Source organism: Phascolarctos cinereus, unplaced genomic scaffold (assembly GCF_003287225.1).
Source record: "Phascolarctos cinereus isolate Bilbo 61053 unplaced genomic scaffold, phaCin_HiC Scaffold_726;HRSCAF=1367, whole genome shotgun sequence".
Lineage (NCBI taxonomy): Eukaryota > Metazoa > Chordata > Mammalia > Diprotodontia > Phascolarctidae > Phascolarctos > Phascolarctos cinereus.
Window position 1 is genome coordinate 382,574,363 of NW_027556098.1, and position 18,879 is coordinate 382,593,241.

The 18,879-nt window shown below is 47.4% G+C and overlaps 1 protein-coding gene across 1 annotated transcript in view; it reads right to left on the reverse strand.

The window, feature by feature from the left end:
- Positions 1 to 1,201: 1,201 nt before the first annotated feature.
- Positions 1,202 to 18,879, reverse strand: part of IGSF21 (immunoglobin superfamily member 21) — a 402,137-nt gene continuing 384,459 nt past the window's right edge. Inside the window, exons 7-10 of the mRNA XM_020973236.2 lie at positions 9,487 to 9,572; positions 9,104 to 9,296; positions 7,133 to 7,171; positions 1,202 to 1,450 (exon numbers count right to left, since the gene is read on the reverse strand). Coding sequence (XP_020828895.1) covers positions 1,377 to 1,450; positions 7,133 to 7,171; positions 9,104 to 9,296; positions 9,487 to 9,572 — 392 coding nt within the window. The 3' untranslated portion in view covers positions 1,202 to 1,376. The remainder of the gene's footprint in view (positions 1,451 to 7,132; positions 7,172 to 9,103; positions 9,297 to 9,486; positions 9,573 to 18,879) is intronic.

An 18,879-nucleotide genomic window follows, 5' to 3' on the forward strand; every position in this document is an offset into this window, starting at 1 on the left:
ACCAATATAAAGGGCTGGAGGTGGGAGACGAAGGGTCTTGGGTGAGGAAAAGCAAGAAGGTGAGTGTAGCTGGATTGTAGAGTGTGCAGATAGGTGTAAGGTGTAAGAAGACCAGAAAGGCAGGAAGGGGCTTTGGGTGTCAAACAGAGGGGGTCACATTTGACTCTGGAGCTGCTACAGAGCCATTAGAACTGTAGAAACAGTGGGGGTGACACTGTCCGATTGTTTGACAGTTGAGTGGGGAGTGGGCTAGCGTGGGAGGGTCTTGAGGCAGGGAGACCAATGAGGGTCTCTAAGTGAGAGGTGGTAGAGATTTGAATCAGGGAAGTGAATATATTAGTGCACATCTAATGTGATCTTTGCCTTCATGGAGTCCAGAATGTGGAAAGCTCTGAGAAAATATGGGTTTAGGATTATAAACTTTAGTACTGAAAGGGACCGCAGAGTTCATCTAATCCAATCCCTTTGTTTTACAGAAGAGGCAGCTGAGGTACAGAGAGTGGAAGGGACTTGTCCAGTATCAGACTGGCAATAAGGTGGCAGAGCTGTGGTAGAATGAATATGGGGTTCAGATCCTTTCTCTGGTGCTTAATTTATCTGTGTTTAGGTAATAATAATAACAACAACAATAACTAGCATTTATATGGCACTTTACATTTGCCAAATGCTTTACACATATAATCACAACAAGCCTATGAGGTAGGTGCTATTAATATCCCCATTGTACAGGTGAGAAAACTGAGGCTGAGAGAGGTTTAAGTATACACACAGCTGGCAAATGTCTGAAGCAGAATTCAAACTTAGCACTTCAAGTCCACTGTTCTATTCAACATGCCAATTAGCTGCAGCTTTGAACCTCAATTTCCTCATCTGTGAAATGGGTTTAAAAATACTTACAGGTATCAGCCTCACAGGTGTGTGTTATGGGCAAGCGTTCCATAAACCTTTAAGCAGCAGAGTCAGGATTCAAAGCCAGGCCCTCAGATTCTAACAGAAATAACTCCTAGTTACTATGCCAGCTGCCTTTCATAGAAGGCAGTTAAAACGGGAGTTTTCCCTGAGGGCAAGGGCCCGGTCTGTTCTTTCTGTCCATCCCTGCTCAGGGCCCTCCGCCCACAGTGCCTGCTGTAGTCCCGAAGCCACATCCAGTCCTCCAGAAATGAACCCATGGATGAAAAGAACATGCCAAACCGCTGACCAATAGGGGAAAATGGTTTCGTTTCTTTTAATTAAACTGACCGAGGAAGCCAAGACACAGACAGAAAGAGACTGAGAACAAGACTTGGAAATAGTTTTAGAAAAGAAATGAAACCCGACCGATGGACGGAGATGTGGATGGCAGATGGAGCCACCGAGAGGACGGGGGTCCCGGGCCTTCACGTCAACTCAAGGATCACTGTGAGGGCGAACACCCAAGTCAGCCTGGCCCCCATGGGGCTTGGAGCCGAACCTGCGGAAACACAGGGAGGCGAGAGTTAATGTTTGGGATCAGCCTAGATGGACATTTTGTGTCTCCTGCTGCACCAGATGCAGGGAAGTGGCTGGCATTCCATTCACCAGTCAAGTCATCAGCTTAGAGCTTGGAGGGATCTAAGAGGTCATCAAGTCCAACCCTCTCCAAGGTCCTGATTGGAGAGTGACTTCCCCAAGATCACTAGGCAGAAAGTGGAAGAGCTAAGATTTAAACTGAGGTTCTCTGACTCTTTCCTCTTCCCTTCCTCTCTCTCCCCCACCTCTCTCCTTTCCCTTCCTTCTCTCCATCTTCCTCCCCCCTCCGTTTCTTTCTCTCCCCCATTCTTCCCTTCTCCCTCTCTTTCCTCCTTCCTCTCATCTCACCCTCTCCCTCTTTCCCTTCTCTCTCTCTCTCTCTCTCTCTCTCTCTCTCTCTCTGTCTCTCTCTCTCTCTCTCCTTCCCCTTTTCCTTCCTCTCTCCCTCTTTCTCATTCCCACCCTCTCTCCCTCTTTGTCTTTCCCCTCCCACTCTCCTCTCTTTTTCCTTTCCTCCCTCCCTCTCTCTCCTCCCTCCCTTCTCCTCTCCTCTCTTCTCTTTTTCTCCCCCTTTCCTCTCTCCTCTCTCCCTTCCTCCCTCACTCTTTTTTTTTCTTGGCTAGGCAATGGGGTTGTGACCTGCTCAGGGTCACATAGCTAGTAAGTTTTATGTGTCTGAGGCAGGATTTGAACTCACATTCTCCTGAATCCAGGGCCGGTGCTCTATCCACTGCACCATCTAGCTTCCCCCTCCCTCACTCTCTATCCCCCCTCTCCTCCTCCCTCTCTTTCCTCCCTTTCCCTCATCCCTCTCTGTTTCATTCCCTTTGACTCTGCTTGTCTCCATTGGAAAGAGCAGTGTCTCTGAAGTCAGAGGATCTGTTCAAATCCCATCTCCAATGCTTACAAACTGTGTGACCTTGGGTAACATCTCTGGGCCTCAGTTTCCTCATCTGTTAAATGAGGGATTGGGACTAGATGGCCTCTGGAGTCCCTTTGACTATAGATTGAGGATCCTATGATTTTAAATCTAGTACACTTTCCATCACATACCACTGCTTGACATGATTTAATTTCATTTAATTTCCAGTCAAACAAATAGAGTTGGGACAGTGTGTTTTTCTGAACTGTCTAGTTTCTCCTCCCCTCCTTCAGTGTGGATAATTGGGGCAGGTCTGTATATAAAAAGCTATCAGGAGTCACCTCATTCACTGTGTGAAACAACCTAGAAGGAATTAAAGACATTTGATTAAAATTTAATTAGGGATGGCATTCGAGGCTGTTTGATTTGCTGTTGCACTCAGGCTGTAAAAAGAAAAAAAGATTCCCCTCTAGAGAGCACCTTTCATCTACACTCTCCAAACACCTCATTTCACTAGAATTGGAGATAAGAGGAACCAGGACAGGAGGCTGAGAAGGTGCACAGCCACCGGCTGCATACAAACCTAGCTGATGCAGAGGACACGTCCCAAACCTTGTCTGTCCCACAGTCTTCTGTAGCTCCCTATAGCTTACTGAGGAAAGTGAAAATCCTTTTTCTTGGTGTTCAAGGCCCACACTACAGTCTGGTTCCAAACTAACTTTCTTTCTTTCTTTCTTTCTTTCTTTCTTTCTTTCTTTCTTTCTTTCTTTCTTTCTTTCTTTCTTTCTTTCTTTCTTTCTTTCTTTCTTTCCTTCTCTCTCTCTCTCTCTCTCTCTCTCTCTCTCTCTCTGTCTCTCTCTCTCTCTCTCTCTCTCTCTCTCTCTCATATGGGTTAAGTGACTTGCCCAGGGTCACACAGCTAGTAAGTATCTGAGACTGGATTTGAACTCAGGTCCTCCTGACTCCAGGGCTGATGATTTATTCACTACACCACCTAGGTGACCCCCAAACTACTTTTCCAGATTTATCTTAATTTAGCTACATGTTTCAGTGTTTTGTGGCCAAACTAGGCAGCTCGTCCTCTCCCCCAAATGCCCTGTGATCTCCCCTCTCTGGGTCTTTGCTCCTCACAAGGCTCTCCCTCTCCCTCTTCACCTGTTTTGATTCTACACATCTAACCTACCCAAGGTCACACAGGTGCTTAGTAGTAGAACCTGTCTCTACCTGAGTCTCTGTATGAATACATATGCGTATGTATAAGCAATGGCATTAGTGGATGGAGAGATATGTGCTTGGTGGCAGGAAGACCTGAATTAGAATCCCCAGTCAGATACTCTCTGAGTGTGTGAGTCCCTTAAGCGCTTTCAGCCTCAGTTTTCCCATCTATAAAATGGGGACAATAATACCGCCTACCTTCCAGGGTTGTTACGAGGCTCAATGGAGTTAATAAATGTAAAGCATTCTGCAAACCTTTATGAGCTATGTAAATGCTAGCTAGTGTTGTTATTCTTTGTCTCTCTGGCCCTTCTCTTGGGATGCTTCTTCTTCCAGACTCTCTTTCAGAGATTTCTTCTATTTGGGATGTGCAAAAGAGTGATGGGTTGGGAGACAGAAGGTCTGTGTTTAGCCTCAGGTTTTGCTGCTTTCAGCCCAGCCAGGTGAGCCTGGGAAAGTCGCTCCATTTTCTCCTCCAAAATGGAGACGGTGGATGAGACGGTTTCCAAGCTCCCTCCTGGCTCTAACTTGATGCTCCCAGGCTCCTTCTCTGTGTGTGTCTGGGGATGTGTTGGCCTTTCTCTCCGGGTTTAAGACCCACTGGGGCCAAAGAGGGGCCTGCAGAAGCAGCCAGATGGATGTGCCAGGTCCAGCAACCTCAGGGTGAGCCTGGCAGTATTTGGGGGCAAAGGCCTCCGGTTGAAGGTGTGTTATTGGGATGACGGTTGTTTCTGTAAGTTGGTAGCTGTGTGAGGCAGCTGAGATGGAGTGGAAAGAGCCTGGGCAGGAGGTAGGAGACCAAGAGTTGAGTCCTGGCTTTGATACTAATAAACAGTGTGAAAATAAGTCATTTATTTGGCTTGGATACCAATAAGCGGAGGGGAAATAGGTAATTTCCCTTCTTTGGGCCTCAGTCTTGTCACTTGTCAAAGAGGGATGGGAAATTGTACTAAATGATTACTTTTCTAAAATTCTATGCTTTAACTTTTTAAGATCCTCCCAAGTTCTGATCCTCTGTATTCTAAGGTCCCTCCCACCTCTGACGTTCTGTGTTCTGGAATTCACTATTCTGAGGTCCCCCCCAACTCTGACCCTCTGTGCTCTAAGGGCCCTCCCAGCTCTGACCCTCTGTGCTCTAAGGGCCCTCCCAGCTCTGACACTCTGTGCTCTAAGGGCCCTCCCAGCTCTGACACTCTGTGCTCTAAGGGCCCTCCCAGCTCTGACACTCTGTGCTCTAAGGGCCCTCCCAGCTCCACACTCTGTGCTCTAAGGGCCCTCCCAGCTCTGACATTCTCTATTTTTTTTGGGGGGGCAATTGGGGTTAAGTGACTTGCCCAGGGTCACACAGCTACTGTCAAGTGTTTGGTCTGAGGCTGGATTTGAACTCAGGTCCTCCTGACTTCAGGGCTGGTGCTCTATCCACTGCGCCACCTAGCTGCCCCTTCTGACATTCTATATTTTAAGGCCCCTTCCAGTCCTGACATCCTATGTTCTAATATACTCCCCAGCTGTGAGGTTCTGTGTTCTAAGGGCCTTCCCAGCTCTGACATTCTCTGTTCTAAGGGTCCTCCCAGCTCTGACATTCTATATTCTAATTTCCCTTCTAGGCCTGTCATTCTACATTCTTGCATTCTAAATTTTAAGGTCCCTCCCAGTTCTGATATTCTATGTCCTAAGGGCCCTTCAAGCTCTGACATTCTGTTCTAACATTCTGTGTTCTAAGATCCTTTCCAGCTCCTACATTGTCTATGATAATCTCTAAAGAGAGGTTCTAATCTAATCCAGTAGCTAGCCGGTCAGAGCTTTTGATTAGCCCCTGGCTTTAAAAGATGTACTCTTGAATCTGGGGTTCTGTGGCTGGCCTGAGGGTGCCAGATACAATGTGGGTGAAGATCTGAGCATGGATGGGGTTGTTTGAGTCTTGTGGTCAGAGTGACTAGTGGTGTGAATCACAGAGGGGAAGAATGCACAGAGAAAGATGCATGTAGGAGCTGAGAGTCTGATTCATTGTGTGTGTTTGTGGATGCATCCAGGTGCGAATCTCTAGCAGTCTGGGAGACTGTTTGGGTGCAGATCTCCAGAAGGGTGGGTTTACCCCTGAGTGCACAATGATTTAGGACACAAAGTAGCAGGTGTACCCAGCCAGCGTGTCTAGCCAGAGAGACTGGGTCCATGCTGGGTCCTAATGCTCTCCTCACCAAGCTCCCCTAGCATGTGGGATGAGGGATAAAATAACCCAGGCAGATGCTGCGTTTGAATGGCATGCTTCTGAGCCTCTAGTCATCTCCTCACGGGAACAGGGAGATCCTGGGAGGGAGGGGCATTCAAGTGGACTCAATGCCAAAGTGTCTGACAGTGAGCGTGATTGGACTGGTCATGGGAGGCTGTAAGAATCAGGGGCGACCCAGAGTTGCATGGGCTGCTTTGGCTGGGTAGTGGGCTCCCCTTCCAGGAGGACTTCTAGCTGAAGCTGGATGGATGACTGATGATCCAGTGAATCGTAGACGGGACTCCCCTTCAGACATGACTTGGACCACCTGGCTGCTGAGTTCTCTTCTACCTCCAAACATAGTATCCTAGCTGTAGAGCTGTGACCCTTTAAATGATGTGCCGAAGGTCACATGGGTACTGGGCATCATAAGGGGCCCTCTAACTCTAGAAATGAGCCACTGTTCCATGCTGACGTCCTTTGCCTTAGACACTGATCTCACCTGAGACTTCCCTCTGGGCCGTGGTACTGCCTTCTCGGCATTTTTAAGGCCTTCTTAATTGTGGATTTGTTTCCTTCCAGGGAGGGTTAGTCAATCTATAAATGCTTAGAAAACGATGTAAACAGTGTTGTCTTATGGAAAGACCCCTGGGTGGAGAGGCAGGAGACCTGGGTTTGAGGCCTTGATCAGCTCTAATATGCTGGGCTCCACCTCTCTCTGGATCCATTTTCTCATCTGTAGGGGCAGCATTTGAACCCAAGTCTCTTACTTCCAGTTGAGGGCTCTTCCCATTGCAACATGCTGCCCTTAACTTGATCAATGACAAAGGTGATGTCAGGGGACAAGCCTGGCCATAACAATAGCTAGAATGATAATAACAACAGACTAGTAGCTAGAACATTTCTATAGTGCTTTAAGATTGGATACTCATAACAGCCTTGGGAGGTAGGTGCTTTTATCACTCTTCCCTTATTTTACAGATGAGGAAACGGAGGCAAACAGAAATTAAAAGACTTTCCCAGGGCTATACAGCTAATACATGTCTGAGGCAGGATTTGAACTCAGGTCTTCCTGACTCCCAGGTCATTGTGATACCTTAGGATATCTATATCTGCTGACTGAGGACTTTGAGCATAAGGGGGCATTTCCCTGCCAATTTCATGTCTTGACTATTATAACTTCCTAAAGGACCAGGCTTTAGTTTGAAATAGGGCTAAGTAGAGAAAAATCTGCCATCTGAGAAATGGGGCTGGGTTGTGGGTGCCAGGGGAGCAGATATGGTAACCTCCTTCCAAGGTCCCTCGCCCATCCAGGATATCCAGCTGTTTCCAGTTAGAAGGCCTAGAGGGAAACTTACCATTGGAGTCCTCTGTTCCTCTGGGGATATTTGGGTTTTCTGTAGGAGACAAAATAGGAGAAGAATGTTAAGGGCCTGAGCAAAGTCCCAGAGGGGTCGAGTGAGAGCCAGTCCCTGTGGCACGGGATGAGGCCTGAAGGACCGACCTTGAGGCTTTTGGAGGCAGAGATTCCAAGGCTGTGTTGTAAAATGTACTAAGGCCTGGCTTTGTGGACATCCCACCTTGGACAGGTACCACCTCATACTTCTTGGGCCTCAGTTTCCTCATCTGAAATTAGGGAGGTTGGACTACATGATCTTGAAGGTCTCTTCTGGTGCTAAATCGATGAATCTGTCATCACACTTTCTTCTGGGAGATCTGAGGTGGACACCCAGAGTTCATTCTCCCAGGGGATTGAAAGAGATATTTGTGAGGCACTTAGCACAGTGCCTGGCACACAGTAGGTGCTATGTAAATGTTTGTATCCTTCCTACAACACTGCCTCCAAATTATCCAACTTCAAAGCTCTGTACAAATGAAAGATTATTATTTTCACTAAATTTCTGTAATAACAATAATAACAACAACAAAAATAACAGTAATAGCTAACATTTTACTATCTCTTTAAAGTTGCAAAGCACTTTATAAATGTTACTTTATCATGCTAACTCTCTTGGGAGGTGGGTGTTGTTTCTATCCCCATTTTACATATGAGAAGACTGAGACACACAGAGGATTAATCACTGGGAGGAGCCCCATGGACATCAGCCCCATCGTGGACTGGGTTCTCCTAAGAGAACACCAAGAATGATTTCACAACCTCCCTCTGCTCTGGCATTCACTCCCCCTCATTGTTGGAGTGTTCTTTTTTTGTGTGTCTAATCTGATTTTCTCATGTAGTATGTCCAGGTTATTTCTTTGGGCTTGGTCCTTTCCAGCTCCAAATCCATGACACCCATGGAGCAGAAGAGCTGGATGGTGCCCTGATGACCACCTTACTAGAATTGGGTGGGGGTACAGATACAGCCACAGCAGTCTTTCAATCCCTGGGCAAAGGGACACCTCTCAAGGCCTTCATAGGATTTAGAGTGAGAAGAGATGATCTAGTTCAATATTTCACAGTTGAGAGAGAGAGGAAATTACTTATCCAAGGTCATGCTGAGTGTAAGTAGCAGAGACAGGATTTGAACACAAATCTTCTGCTTCCAAATATAATGATCTTCTCCTTATACCTCCTATTTCCTGAGCTCCAGCTGGGCTTCTGATCCAGAGTGCCCCTCTTCAATCCCTACTTAGTGGTCTATTTTTTTTTTTTCAGATTAAGCTTTGGATCTGGAAGAAACCCTATAGATCATAGATATAGAACTGGAAGTGACTTTAGAATTTGTGTAGTCCAACCTCTCCTTTTACAAATGGGGAAACTGAGGCCTAGAGAGGATAAATTAAAGTTATATTCTATAACTTACAAGGTTGACCTTATAAGTCCAAGGTTACACAGCTAATAAGTCACACAGCCAGGATTAAAATATGAGTCATCAGATTCCAAACCCAGGGCTCTTTCTACAGTGTACAAAGCAGGTAAGCAGTCTTGGAGTCAGGAAGACTCCAGTTCAAATTTTGCCTTAGACACCAGTGACATGACCTTGGAAAAGTCACTTAACTGCCACCTGTCTCACTTTCCTCCTCTGCAAAATGGGGAATACTGGGAGAACCCAGGGGTATTGTGAGAATCAAATGAGACAACACGTGTAAAGTACTTTGCAGAACTTAAAGCGCTATATAAACTCTCGCTATTATTAATAGTATTGTGATTAGCTAATAGACGTCCATCCCAGAGTCGGCCACTTCGATCCCTGCGGCTCAGATGGGCTCCTTCCTGCACAGAAAGAGCCGGTTCTTCTAGGCACGAATGCCAGGGCTCTCCCTCCTCCATCCCCCTCCATTCCCCTCCAGCCCCCTCCAGCCCCCTTGGCGTGGGCTGGGTTCCCTACCAAATACGATGAGGCGGGTGTGGGTGTCGGTGGAGCCCAGGGGATTCTGGGCTGTGCATCGGTACATGGAGCCGTTGAGCTCGGCGGGCACTCTCTCCAGCACCAGCTCCTTCCCGTCGTGTTCTGTGCTGCCATCCAGGAGACGGCTCCCCACGCGGGTCCACGTGAACAGGGGCTCAGGGAAGACTTCGTTCTGTGGAGCGGAGGAGAGGGGATAGGCTACCGCACACATGCCAAGCTGGCGTCTATTGCTAGAGACCAAGGCGAGGGCTGGGGAGGACCCTGGCGGAGTGATCCCACTGTCCCCTTTAGCGGATGGGGTGCTGATTGGCAATTCCTCCCCCTGCCCTGGCTGCCTCGGAACCCCGAGAAGGGCTCCTGACCTGAAAGCCGTGGACCAGGATCCTCACGGTATCTCCCACTCGGGCTCTGGCGGGCGTCATCATGATTTTCGGGCCTTTGGGGGCAACTGCGGAAAAAGAGAGCAGAACAGAGTAAGGGGCAAGACACTGAACTCGTCTGTTGTACCTGGGCCAGGGCAGGGAGAGAAAGAGAGCCGGAATCTGCTCCTCCCACAAACCTGCCTCACTGTCCTTCAGCTGTTTATCACTAACCTCTGAGCTCTCGGCTGGCCTTCCTGCCTAGGGTCATGGACCATTAAGAGCTGGGAGGAGCCTTAGAATATGGAATGCCAGAGCCTAGAACTGAGGATGTCAGAGCTGGAAGGGACTTTAGAGCATAAAGTGTCAGAATGGGGACGGGGCTCAGAACCTAGACTTTCAGAGCTGGAAATATTTACCAATTATGTTAATTTCATTTCCCTACAATAGAAAGTAAGCTCCGGGAGAATAGGCACAGTTTCGTTTTAATAATTGTTCCAGGGGTGTCTCAGCTGGTACTGAGAGCTGATTGCCAAGTTTTCAGTGTGAGCATTTGCACCTCAGAAATCAGCAAGGGCTATACATCAGGGCTTGCTTTTGTGTTTTGTTGACTGTCAGGCTCAGGGGTGGGAAACCTGTGGCCTGAAAGGCCACGTGTGGCCCTCTAGGTCCTCAAGTGCGGCCCTTTGATGGAATCCAAACTTTACAGAACAAATCCCCTTAATAAAAGGATTTGTTCTGTGAAACTTGGACTGGACAAAAGGCCACACCCAAGGACCTAGAAGGCTACATGTAGTTCCCCATCCCCATTAATCTTAGGAAAGCTATGGAGAAGATGTTAAAATGCACCATTAAATGACAAAATACGTCCTACACACTTTCTGAAAATCTGGTTGTTAAACATTTACCAGCACAGCCCTGATTGTTGTCCCACTGCTTTGCGTATCTTTGTTTGCATGTTGTCTCCCTCACTAGACTGTAAGCTCATTGACTGTCTTTTGTGTCTCTGTATGTGCCCAATGCTTCGCTTAGCACAGTGCATGGTAAGTGCTTAACAAATGCCTATGGAAATGACGAATGAACAAAAGAATAAATGAATGGACATTGAATCTGGAGCTGGGAGCTTAAAGATCATCCCTTCGGGCCCTCTAATTTTTCAGATGAGGAAATTAAGGCAGCTCGCCCACGATCACAGAACTAATTCAGAGCTCAGACTAGAATTCAGATTTTATGAAGGCTGATCTTTGCATTCCACTCTTAAGTTGGGGACAAATTGCAAAAGGCATTGAATGCCAGGTTAAATAAGGTGGTATCAGAACTATGAGTTAGGAAGACTGATTTTGACTTGTCAGTGTGTGGGATAGCATGGGGGAAGGACCAGGGGGCCTAGATTTAGGGGGGAATTGGTGAGCTGGCTATCTCACTAATCCAGGTAAGGGGTGATGAAGGGCATACCTCATTCTCAGCTCCACAAAGTCCCCAAGCTGAGGGGACAATTCAGATATTTCTTACCACTCTCTGCTAATCACATCTCTCCTAGACCCCTCCTTGAGCCCCCTGCCCACCTAGGCCTGGATGTCAGCATGAATGAGTTTGGGGGAGGAATCAGGGGCCTGCCCAGGGTCAAGTGCTGTCTGGGGCCTCTCCTCAGCCCCCCATGGTGCCTGTGAGTGATGACATGGCGATCACCTGCCAATTAGCTCCTGGCAGTGGAAACTGCCTGGTTGGAGAAGATGTGGAGAGGAGCTACCCGGACAGATGGAACTGTTCCCTGGCCCCAGCCCTTTCCCCCACCATTGCCACAGTAACACACCACCAGGTCCCAGCCCCTCCCCCCCCACCCCCTGCAGGGGCCGGTATTTGGTGTTTAGGGTGCACAGTAGGGATGAGAGAGCAATATGTTCAAGATGAGCATTTCAGCTTGGTGCCTACAGCTTGGAAGAGTGGATGCACAGAAGAAGGTGCTGACAGGCTCCTCACTCCCAGCCCCAAGCCAGCTTCTTCAGTTCCCACTTTACTAGGCTTCCCACCCCCACTGCCCCCATGAGGCACCATGGAAGGAACCCTTTGAGGGCAGAGGACCTGGGTTTGAATCTTGGCTGACCTCAGATATGTAAAAGGAGAGACTTAGACCATGTGATTTCCCAGGTTTCTTCCTGTCCAACTTCAAATCCTATGGTACCAAGAATCCTGGTGGGGTCTAACTCTTGGGGCTATGTGCCTGAAGCCCACTTCCTAGAGAGGGGACACTCTGCCTGTGGCCTGGGGCTGTCTCAGGAGATGAATGGAAGTAAGGTAGGAGAGCAGGGTTTGAGGAGAGGTGGCCCAGCCATGGGCTCTGTCAGCTAGACCCCACCACTGAGAGCTGAGACGGGTGGCCACTGCTCTTGGTGGGAGAAAAGTCTGCACCTGCCTATGCTCCAGTCAGGTCTGGGGACACCTATGCCAGCCTCCCAGGCTTCCCACGGCTTTACTCCCCAAGCTAGTCTTATCACCCAGGCAATGGTCCCCTGGGTTTGATCTGCTCTCTGCCTGTCATTGGGATCAGCTGTTTGTGAGCCAGGCCCCGTAAGGATGCATAGGGGAAAGAAGGGTCAGCTTTTCAGTAAGTGGAAGCCTCAGATGGGCTGAGCTGCAGGATGTGGGGAGGGGACTCACCTGGGTCCAAAGTATCATTGGACATGTGTGCTTAAAGGCCTTAGAATATATAATGTCAGAGCTGAGAGGGCCTTAGAACACAGAATGTCAGAGCTGGGAGGGCCTTAGAACACAGAATGTCAGAGCTGGGAGGGACCTTAGAACACACAATGTCAGAGCTGGGAGGGACCTTAGAACACACAATGTCAGAGCCTTTAGGACTTGGCTCAAGATCTACCTCATGGAGGAGGCCTTGCCTGGTGCTCCCAGCTGCCCATGTCAGACTTTCCTTTTAAAGCTACCTTCCATCCATCCTATATTTATTTTGTATGCTCTGATTTATATGTCCTCCCACCTTTGTCCCTTACTCGAATAGAAGCTTCTTGAGGGCAAGGACTTGTATCTCTGGCATAGCCTTGCATACAACAAGTGCTTAATGAATGCTTGTTGATTGATTAACTATCGGGAACCATGATTAGAATGCAGAATGTTAAAATTCAAAAGAACCTCAGAAAGAATACAGCTCATCTCTCATTTGACAGATTAGGATGCTGAAATCTAGAGAGGGAAAGTCATTTGCTGAACAACACACAGTAAATCATTGGCAAAGCCAGGAGGAGCCCCTTCCACTGGACCACACTGTCTGATTTTAGCCTCACCAGATCACATTCTTGCCCATGAAGCATCACTGCAGTGGTACCAAGTACTTCTGCCTGGGCACAATGTCCTCCTCTCTTCTCCTTCTCCTGTTCCTCACATTCTGCGTTTGGAGCTAAGATGCCCATGAGAACCCATGGCCTCCTCAGACACTCTCAAGGGGAGGGGAACCTGCAGCCTCGTGGCCACATGTGGTCCTCGAGGTCCTAATGGGAGGCCCTTGGAATCCAAACTTCGCAGAACAAATCTCTTTAATAAAAGGATTTGCTCTGTAAAACTTGGACTCACTCAAAAGGCCGAATCCAAGTTCCTAGACATGTGGCCTTGAGGCTGCAGGTTCCCCACTCCTGTGTCGATAAAAGAGGGCCAGTAAAGACATACTATCTTACAAAAGTCTTGGGGCCTGGGGTACAGAAGAAGGGACCAGGCAGGCCTGATTTCCCACTATTCATTAGTACCTGGAGTCTGCTTCTCCTGAGATGGGATTCCATTAAGCAGACCCAGGACAGGGAAAGGGAACTGGAGAAACAATATAGTTTGGTAGCCTCCTGGGCATGGCCAATTTAATTTAGACAGAGCGAGACCAGAGACGATTAATTAAAACCATAAGCAAGACATGTGAGTTTCTATACAGGGAGGAAGAAAGGCGTTGGAGGGAGAAGACGTGTCTACAGCATGTGTGTGTTTGTGATGGAAGGAGGTGGTGAGGAAGGAGAGGTGGGCACGGAGGACAAAGACGTTGCCATTACCTCGGATGGATTTGCAGATCTGAAGCGTGCTTGGAGGCAAGGAATCGTGGAGCTAGTACTGACCTCGGAGGAAGGAGACCTGGGTCTGGTCCTGTTTCTGCTCCTCACTGCACAACCTTGGGAGTCTCAGACAACCTTTCTGAGCTGCAGGTGCTGTTCTTAAGTGGGCAGGTGATGGCAGATAGTTTCTGAGGCCTATTGGAACTCTGACATTTTATGTTCTGATTCTCCACCTAGTTTGATATTTTGTGTTCTAAGGCCTCCCTCAGCTCTGACATTCTATATTCTAAGGGCCCTCCCACTTCTGACATTCTGTGTTCTAAGGTCCTTCCCAGCCCTGACATTCTGTGTTCTAAGGGTTCTCCTACCTCTAATATTCTACACTCTAAGGTCCTTCCCAGCTCTGACATTCTATGTTCTAAGGCCTCTCCTAGCTCTGATATTCTAGGTCTCATGGTCCTTCCAAGTTCTGACATTCTATCTTTTAAAGGCTGTCCCATCTCTGACATTGTATGTTCTAAAACCCATTTTAGAGCTGACGTTCTATGAGCCGTGGAGGGGGATGGTATCCAGCTATTCTCAGATATTCTGCTGGTTGTAGGATTTGCCAGGCCATTTGTTCAGGCTGTGCTGAGGAAGCTCCCTGGGGGAGGGAAGGAGTAGGGGAGGGGATAGTTTCGAACTGCTTCCTGCAGAAAGCACATAGGTACTCTTGGCTTCCTGGGATTTTCTGAAAGAACCCTAGCTTCCTGGGCCATGGCTCTTGCACTGTAATCTCTAGTATGCTGGTTGGGGCCAGCAGAAGGACTGATGTATGTATGTATGTGGACATGTATATAGTATGTATGTACATGCACATATGTGTAAATGTGTGTGTATCTGTGTGCAAGTGTGAGTGTGTGTGTGAGTAAGGGGGTGTGCAGTGTCCCCTGAGAAAGGAAGGGCCTGGTAGGGAAGAGAGGGCAAAGAGTGGGAATGGATGGGGCTCGTGGCTCTCTGTCTACCACAGTTTTCCTATGTGGATAATTTGGGAACCGATGGAGGTTCTGACATGTTCGTTGGACCCCAGACTCAGAGCTGGAAGGGATCTTAGAGGTCATTTATTCTATACCCTGGGCAGCTAGGTGGTGTGGTAGATAGAGTACTGAGCCTAGAGTCAGGAAGACCTGAATTCAAATCTGGCCTAGACACTTACTAGCTGTGTGTGACCCTGGGCAAGTCACTTAACCCTGTTTGCCTCAGTTTCCTTACCTGTAAAATGAGATGGAGAAGGAAATGGTAAACCACTTCAGCATCTTTGCCAAGAAAACCCCAAATGGGGTCATGAAGAGTTGGACATGACTAAAAATAACTGAACAACAATCCACACCATCATTTTACCAATAAGGAAACTGAAGTCTCCAAACATTAAGTGACTTTCCCTAGGTCATGCAGTTTCAGAGGCTTGATGCAGTCAGCATCATAATGAGGATATGAGAAAGGAACAGGCCAACTTTCTCAGACAAAATTCCCCAGGAGGCCACATCAGGTGACTGAAAGGTAAAGAGAATACAAGATCCCACTGTGCTCATTATTTGTTGAATAATTGAAAAAAAAAGTTTTGGTTTGGCAAAGGAAAATGCCTTTAGATATTCTTCTCTAGGGAGGAGACAGACCCAAATGATGAATGATGAGGCCTTGGAGAAATCTCTAGAACTAAGCATTATGGACTGGTTAGTCCAATGGTCAGACCTTACAGGTTGTGAAGTGAGGCCCATGGGTTTGGGTTATATCCTAGGAGGCTCGAGGGTTTCCTCTGGCCCACCCCAAGCCATCTGTCTCCACAAGTATTTGATCATTGCTTGGGGATGGGAGAGGAGTGGGGATAGCTGTGTGTGTGGTGGGAGAGATCAGGCAAGAGACTCCTAATTAATAATGTGCCATTTCTTAAGCTCTTTAAGGTTTACAAAGCTCTTCCCTCACAACAGCCCTGGGAGGAAATCTCCATTTTAGCTCCAGCTTTATTATCTTTGCAAACAGGAGCATCTGGAGGACCTCAGCACCAGAGGGAGTTCTGCTCAGCCACAGAGCTGGCCAGCCTACCTGAGAGTGACAAGCACACATCTTTCTGCTTTATGCCTCCATTGATATTAATAATGAGAGGGTAGTCAAACAAAGCGATCTCTGTTGTTACATCTTCCAAGGAAGCCTGCATGATTCTGACATATTTGTGGGAGGAGAGCCCTGAAGGCAGCGTTTTGCTTTGAGTGAATCAAAAACTTAGGAGTTTTTTTCCCCCTAGTCAATAAACAATAAGCATAGTGGGGCCTTGTATTCCCTGCCCCTTTCAGTCAACTGTCATAGGCTTGTAGATCTAGAAAGGACCTCAGAGCTCACTGGGTTCAATTCCATCATTTTCCAGAGAGGAAATGGAGAGCTGAAGGGATTTGCCCAGGGTCATACTGCTAAAGAGTGTCTGAGGAATGATTCCAGCCCAGGTCTTCCCGACTCCAAGCCTAGCACTCTGTCTCCTATGCCACGTTGCCTCCGAGCTTCTGAACTTCCTTGACTTCCTTCCAGATTCATCTCCACTCTCACCTTCTGTACAAGTCCATTCCTGCTTCCTCTAGCTACTGGTGCCTTTCCCTGTGAGATGATTACCTTCTCTCTACTCACTCTCTCTTTATCTAGTGTTGTTATTGTTCAGCTATTTTTCAGTCATGTCCGATTCTTTGTGACCCAATTTTTTTTTTTGGGCAAAGATACTAGGGTGGTTTGCCATTTCCTTCTCCAGCTCATTTGGCAGATGAGGAAACTGAGGCAAACAGGGTTGAGTGACTTGCCCAGGGTCACACAGCTAGTAAGTGCGTGAGGCCAGATTTGAACTCAGGTCTTCCTGACTCCAGGCTTGGCACTCTATCAACTGCATTATCTAGTTGCCCTCCATATCTAGTATGTACTAGTTATTTGCATGTTGTCCTCCTCATTAGAATGTGAGTTCCTTATGGGCAAAAAGAATATTTTGGCCTTTATTTTGTCCCCAGCATTGAGCGTAATCCCTGGCACATGCATGGAGTGAGCACTTAATAAACATTTGCTGATTAACTGAGAAGTCAGCCTTTCTCCTTCTTGCACGCTCATCTTTGTAGAGTGTGCTGAATCTATCGGCTCTGGAATATGGCAGAGCTTCCAAAACAAGATCTATAATAATTCAAGAGAGTTCAGCCTGTCCACACGGGAAAAACCAAGAAGATGGAGAAGGCCCATTGCCCCCAGTTATGGTAACAGTTGGATTGATTACAGCATATATTTTGGATGGAGATTGGGCTGCTAGGTGGCACTGTAGTGCATACAGTGCTGGGCCTGGAGTCAGGAAGATTCATCTTCAAGAGTTCAAATATGAGCCCAGACACTTACTAGCTGTGTGTCCCTGGGCAAGTCACTTCACCCTGTTTGCCTCAGTTTCCTCATTTGTGAAATGAGCTGGAGAAGGAAATGGCAAACCATTCCAATATTTCTGCCAAGAAAACCCCAAATGGGCTTACAAAGAGTCGGACGTGACTGAACAACAATAACAAATTTGGATGGAGATAACTGATGGATGGATAATGAACTGTGCCCAGAACTGAATACAAGGAGGAGAACATGGTCTGCTTTGCAAAATTGTGCCATGCTTTTAATATTTCCAAGTTTCTGCTGGAAACAAAGGCTTGTCTTCTATTTTATTTTTCAGTAGGTCGACAAGCATTTATTAAGCACCAACTGTGTGCTAAGAACTGTGCTAAGTGCTGGAGAAACAAGAAAGAGGCCCATCTTTTAAAGGTCTGGGGTGGGGAGGCACCTCATCTGTAAAATGGCAATAATCCTTGTGCCAGTGAACTCAGACTCCTTACTTCATGTGGGGGAGGAGGGGAAGGGATGGCGCTCTGGGGAAGGTGCTTTACGAACGCTAAATCTTTGGTGTAAAGGATCTTACACTTGGAAAGAGGAGAGACCTGGGTTTGAATTCTGCCTCCTACCTTCACTAGCTGTACTACCTTGGGCAGGTCACCTAATCTCGATGAGCCCCTATTTCCTCATCTATTAAAATGAGGTTCCCAATATGGGTGGTGCTTACCTCGTGGAGTGATGAAGACTCCAAGGAGGCAGGGTGGGGAGGGCACTTTGCCAACACGAAAGTGCTATGTAAATGTCATTATTATCATTATCCTTATGATGGTGATTACTGAATATATTATTACTTAGAACATCATTTTGTATTTGAGATGGGGGTTATTATTATTGTTTGTCTGTATCCGGATTTGTGATTTCTTCAGGATGAGGAACCACTATGTTTATCAACTAATATTTTTAAGCACCTCCTGTGTGCCAGTCACCGTGCTAAATTCCCAGTGTGTAAACTCCACTCATGGATGTAGATGGGGACACTGATTGGTTATGTGTCTTGCCCATAATCACACAGCTAGAACGTGTCACATGAAGACCTTGGACCCAGGTCTTCTTGATTACAAGAAGAGCTGTTTATTATCATTACTATATGAGAATTGTGTGGTGGTGTTCTAGGAAGTACTGTGATTTCTGTAGAATTAACAAAGAATATCAGACAGAGGGCAGGTAAGGGCAAGCTGCAGTGGAAATAGCACTGTTTCTGAAGTCAAAGTTCTGGGTTCAAATCCTGTCTCTGACACCTATTTTTTTTTGGGGGGGGTGAGGCAGTTGGGGCTAAGTGACTTGCTCAGAGTCACACATCTAGTGTTATGCGTCTGAGGCCGGATTTGAACTCAGGTCCTCCTGACTCTAGGGCCGGTACTGTATCCACTGTACTGCCTAGCTGCCCTCTGACACCTATTCTTTATGTGACCATGGGAAAGTCACTTAACTTCCTTGGGCCTCAGTTTCCTCATCTGTAAAACAAGGAGGTTGGACTAGATTATAGCTATGCTTTAAGCAATGAGGAACTCTGAGGAGGTCCAGTAAAGAATATTATCAGTGTGATAGGAAGAGATGGGCTAGAGACATAGTGAGAGGGAGGGAGGTTGGGTAGACAGCTAGAGGGTTCTATGGTATTCCGGGGAAGGCTCCTGGCACATTGGGTGGTCCCCATATGGGGAACTTAGAGGAGGTCACAGACAAGAGTCACTTAGGAGGGGCAGGCAGAGATGGGCTGTGATCTGTATCTTGGAGGGAATTTCCAAATCAATGACATCACAGATTCCTGAGTGCTATGCAAGGGATTTACTTTTAGTGAAATGAAAGGGGTCATGATGTTGAGGAAGGCTTGCTGGAATCTGAGGCAGGAGAGTCCTGGGTTCGAATGCAGAGTCTGACTTCCCTTTCCTGGGCCTCAGTTTTCTCAGCTGTGAAACAGGGGACA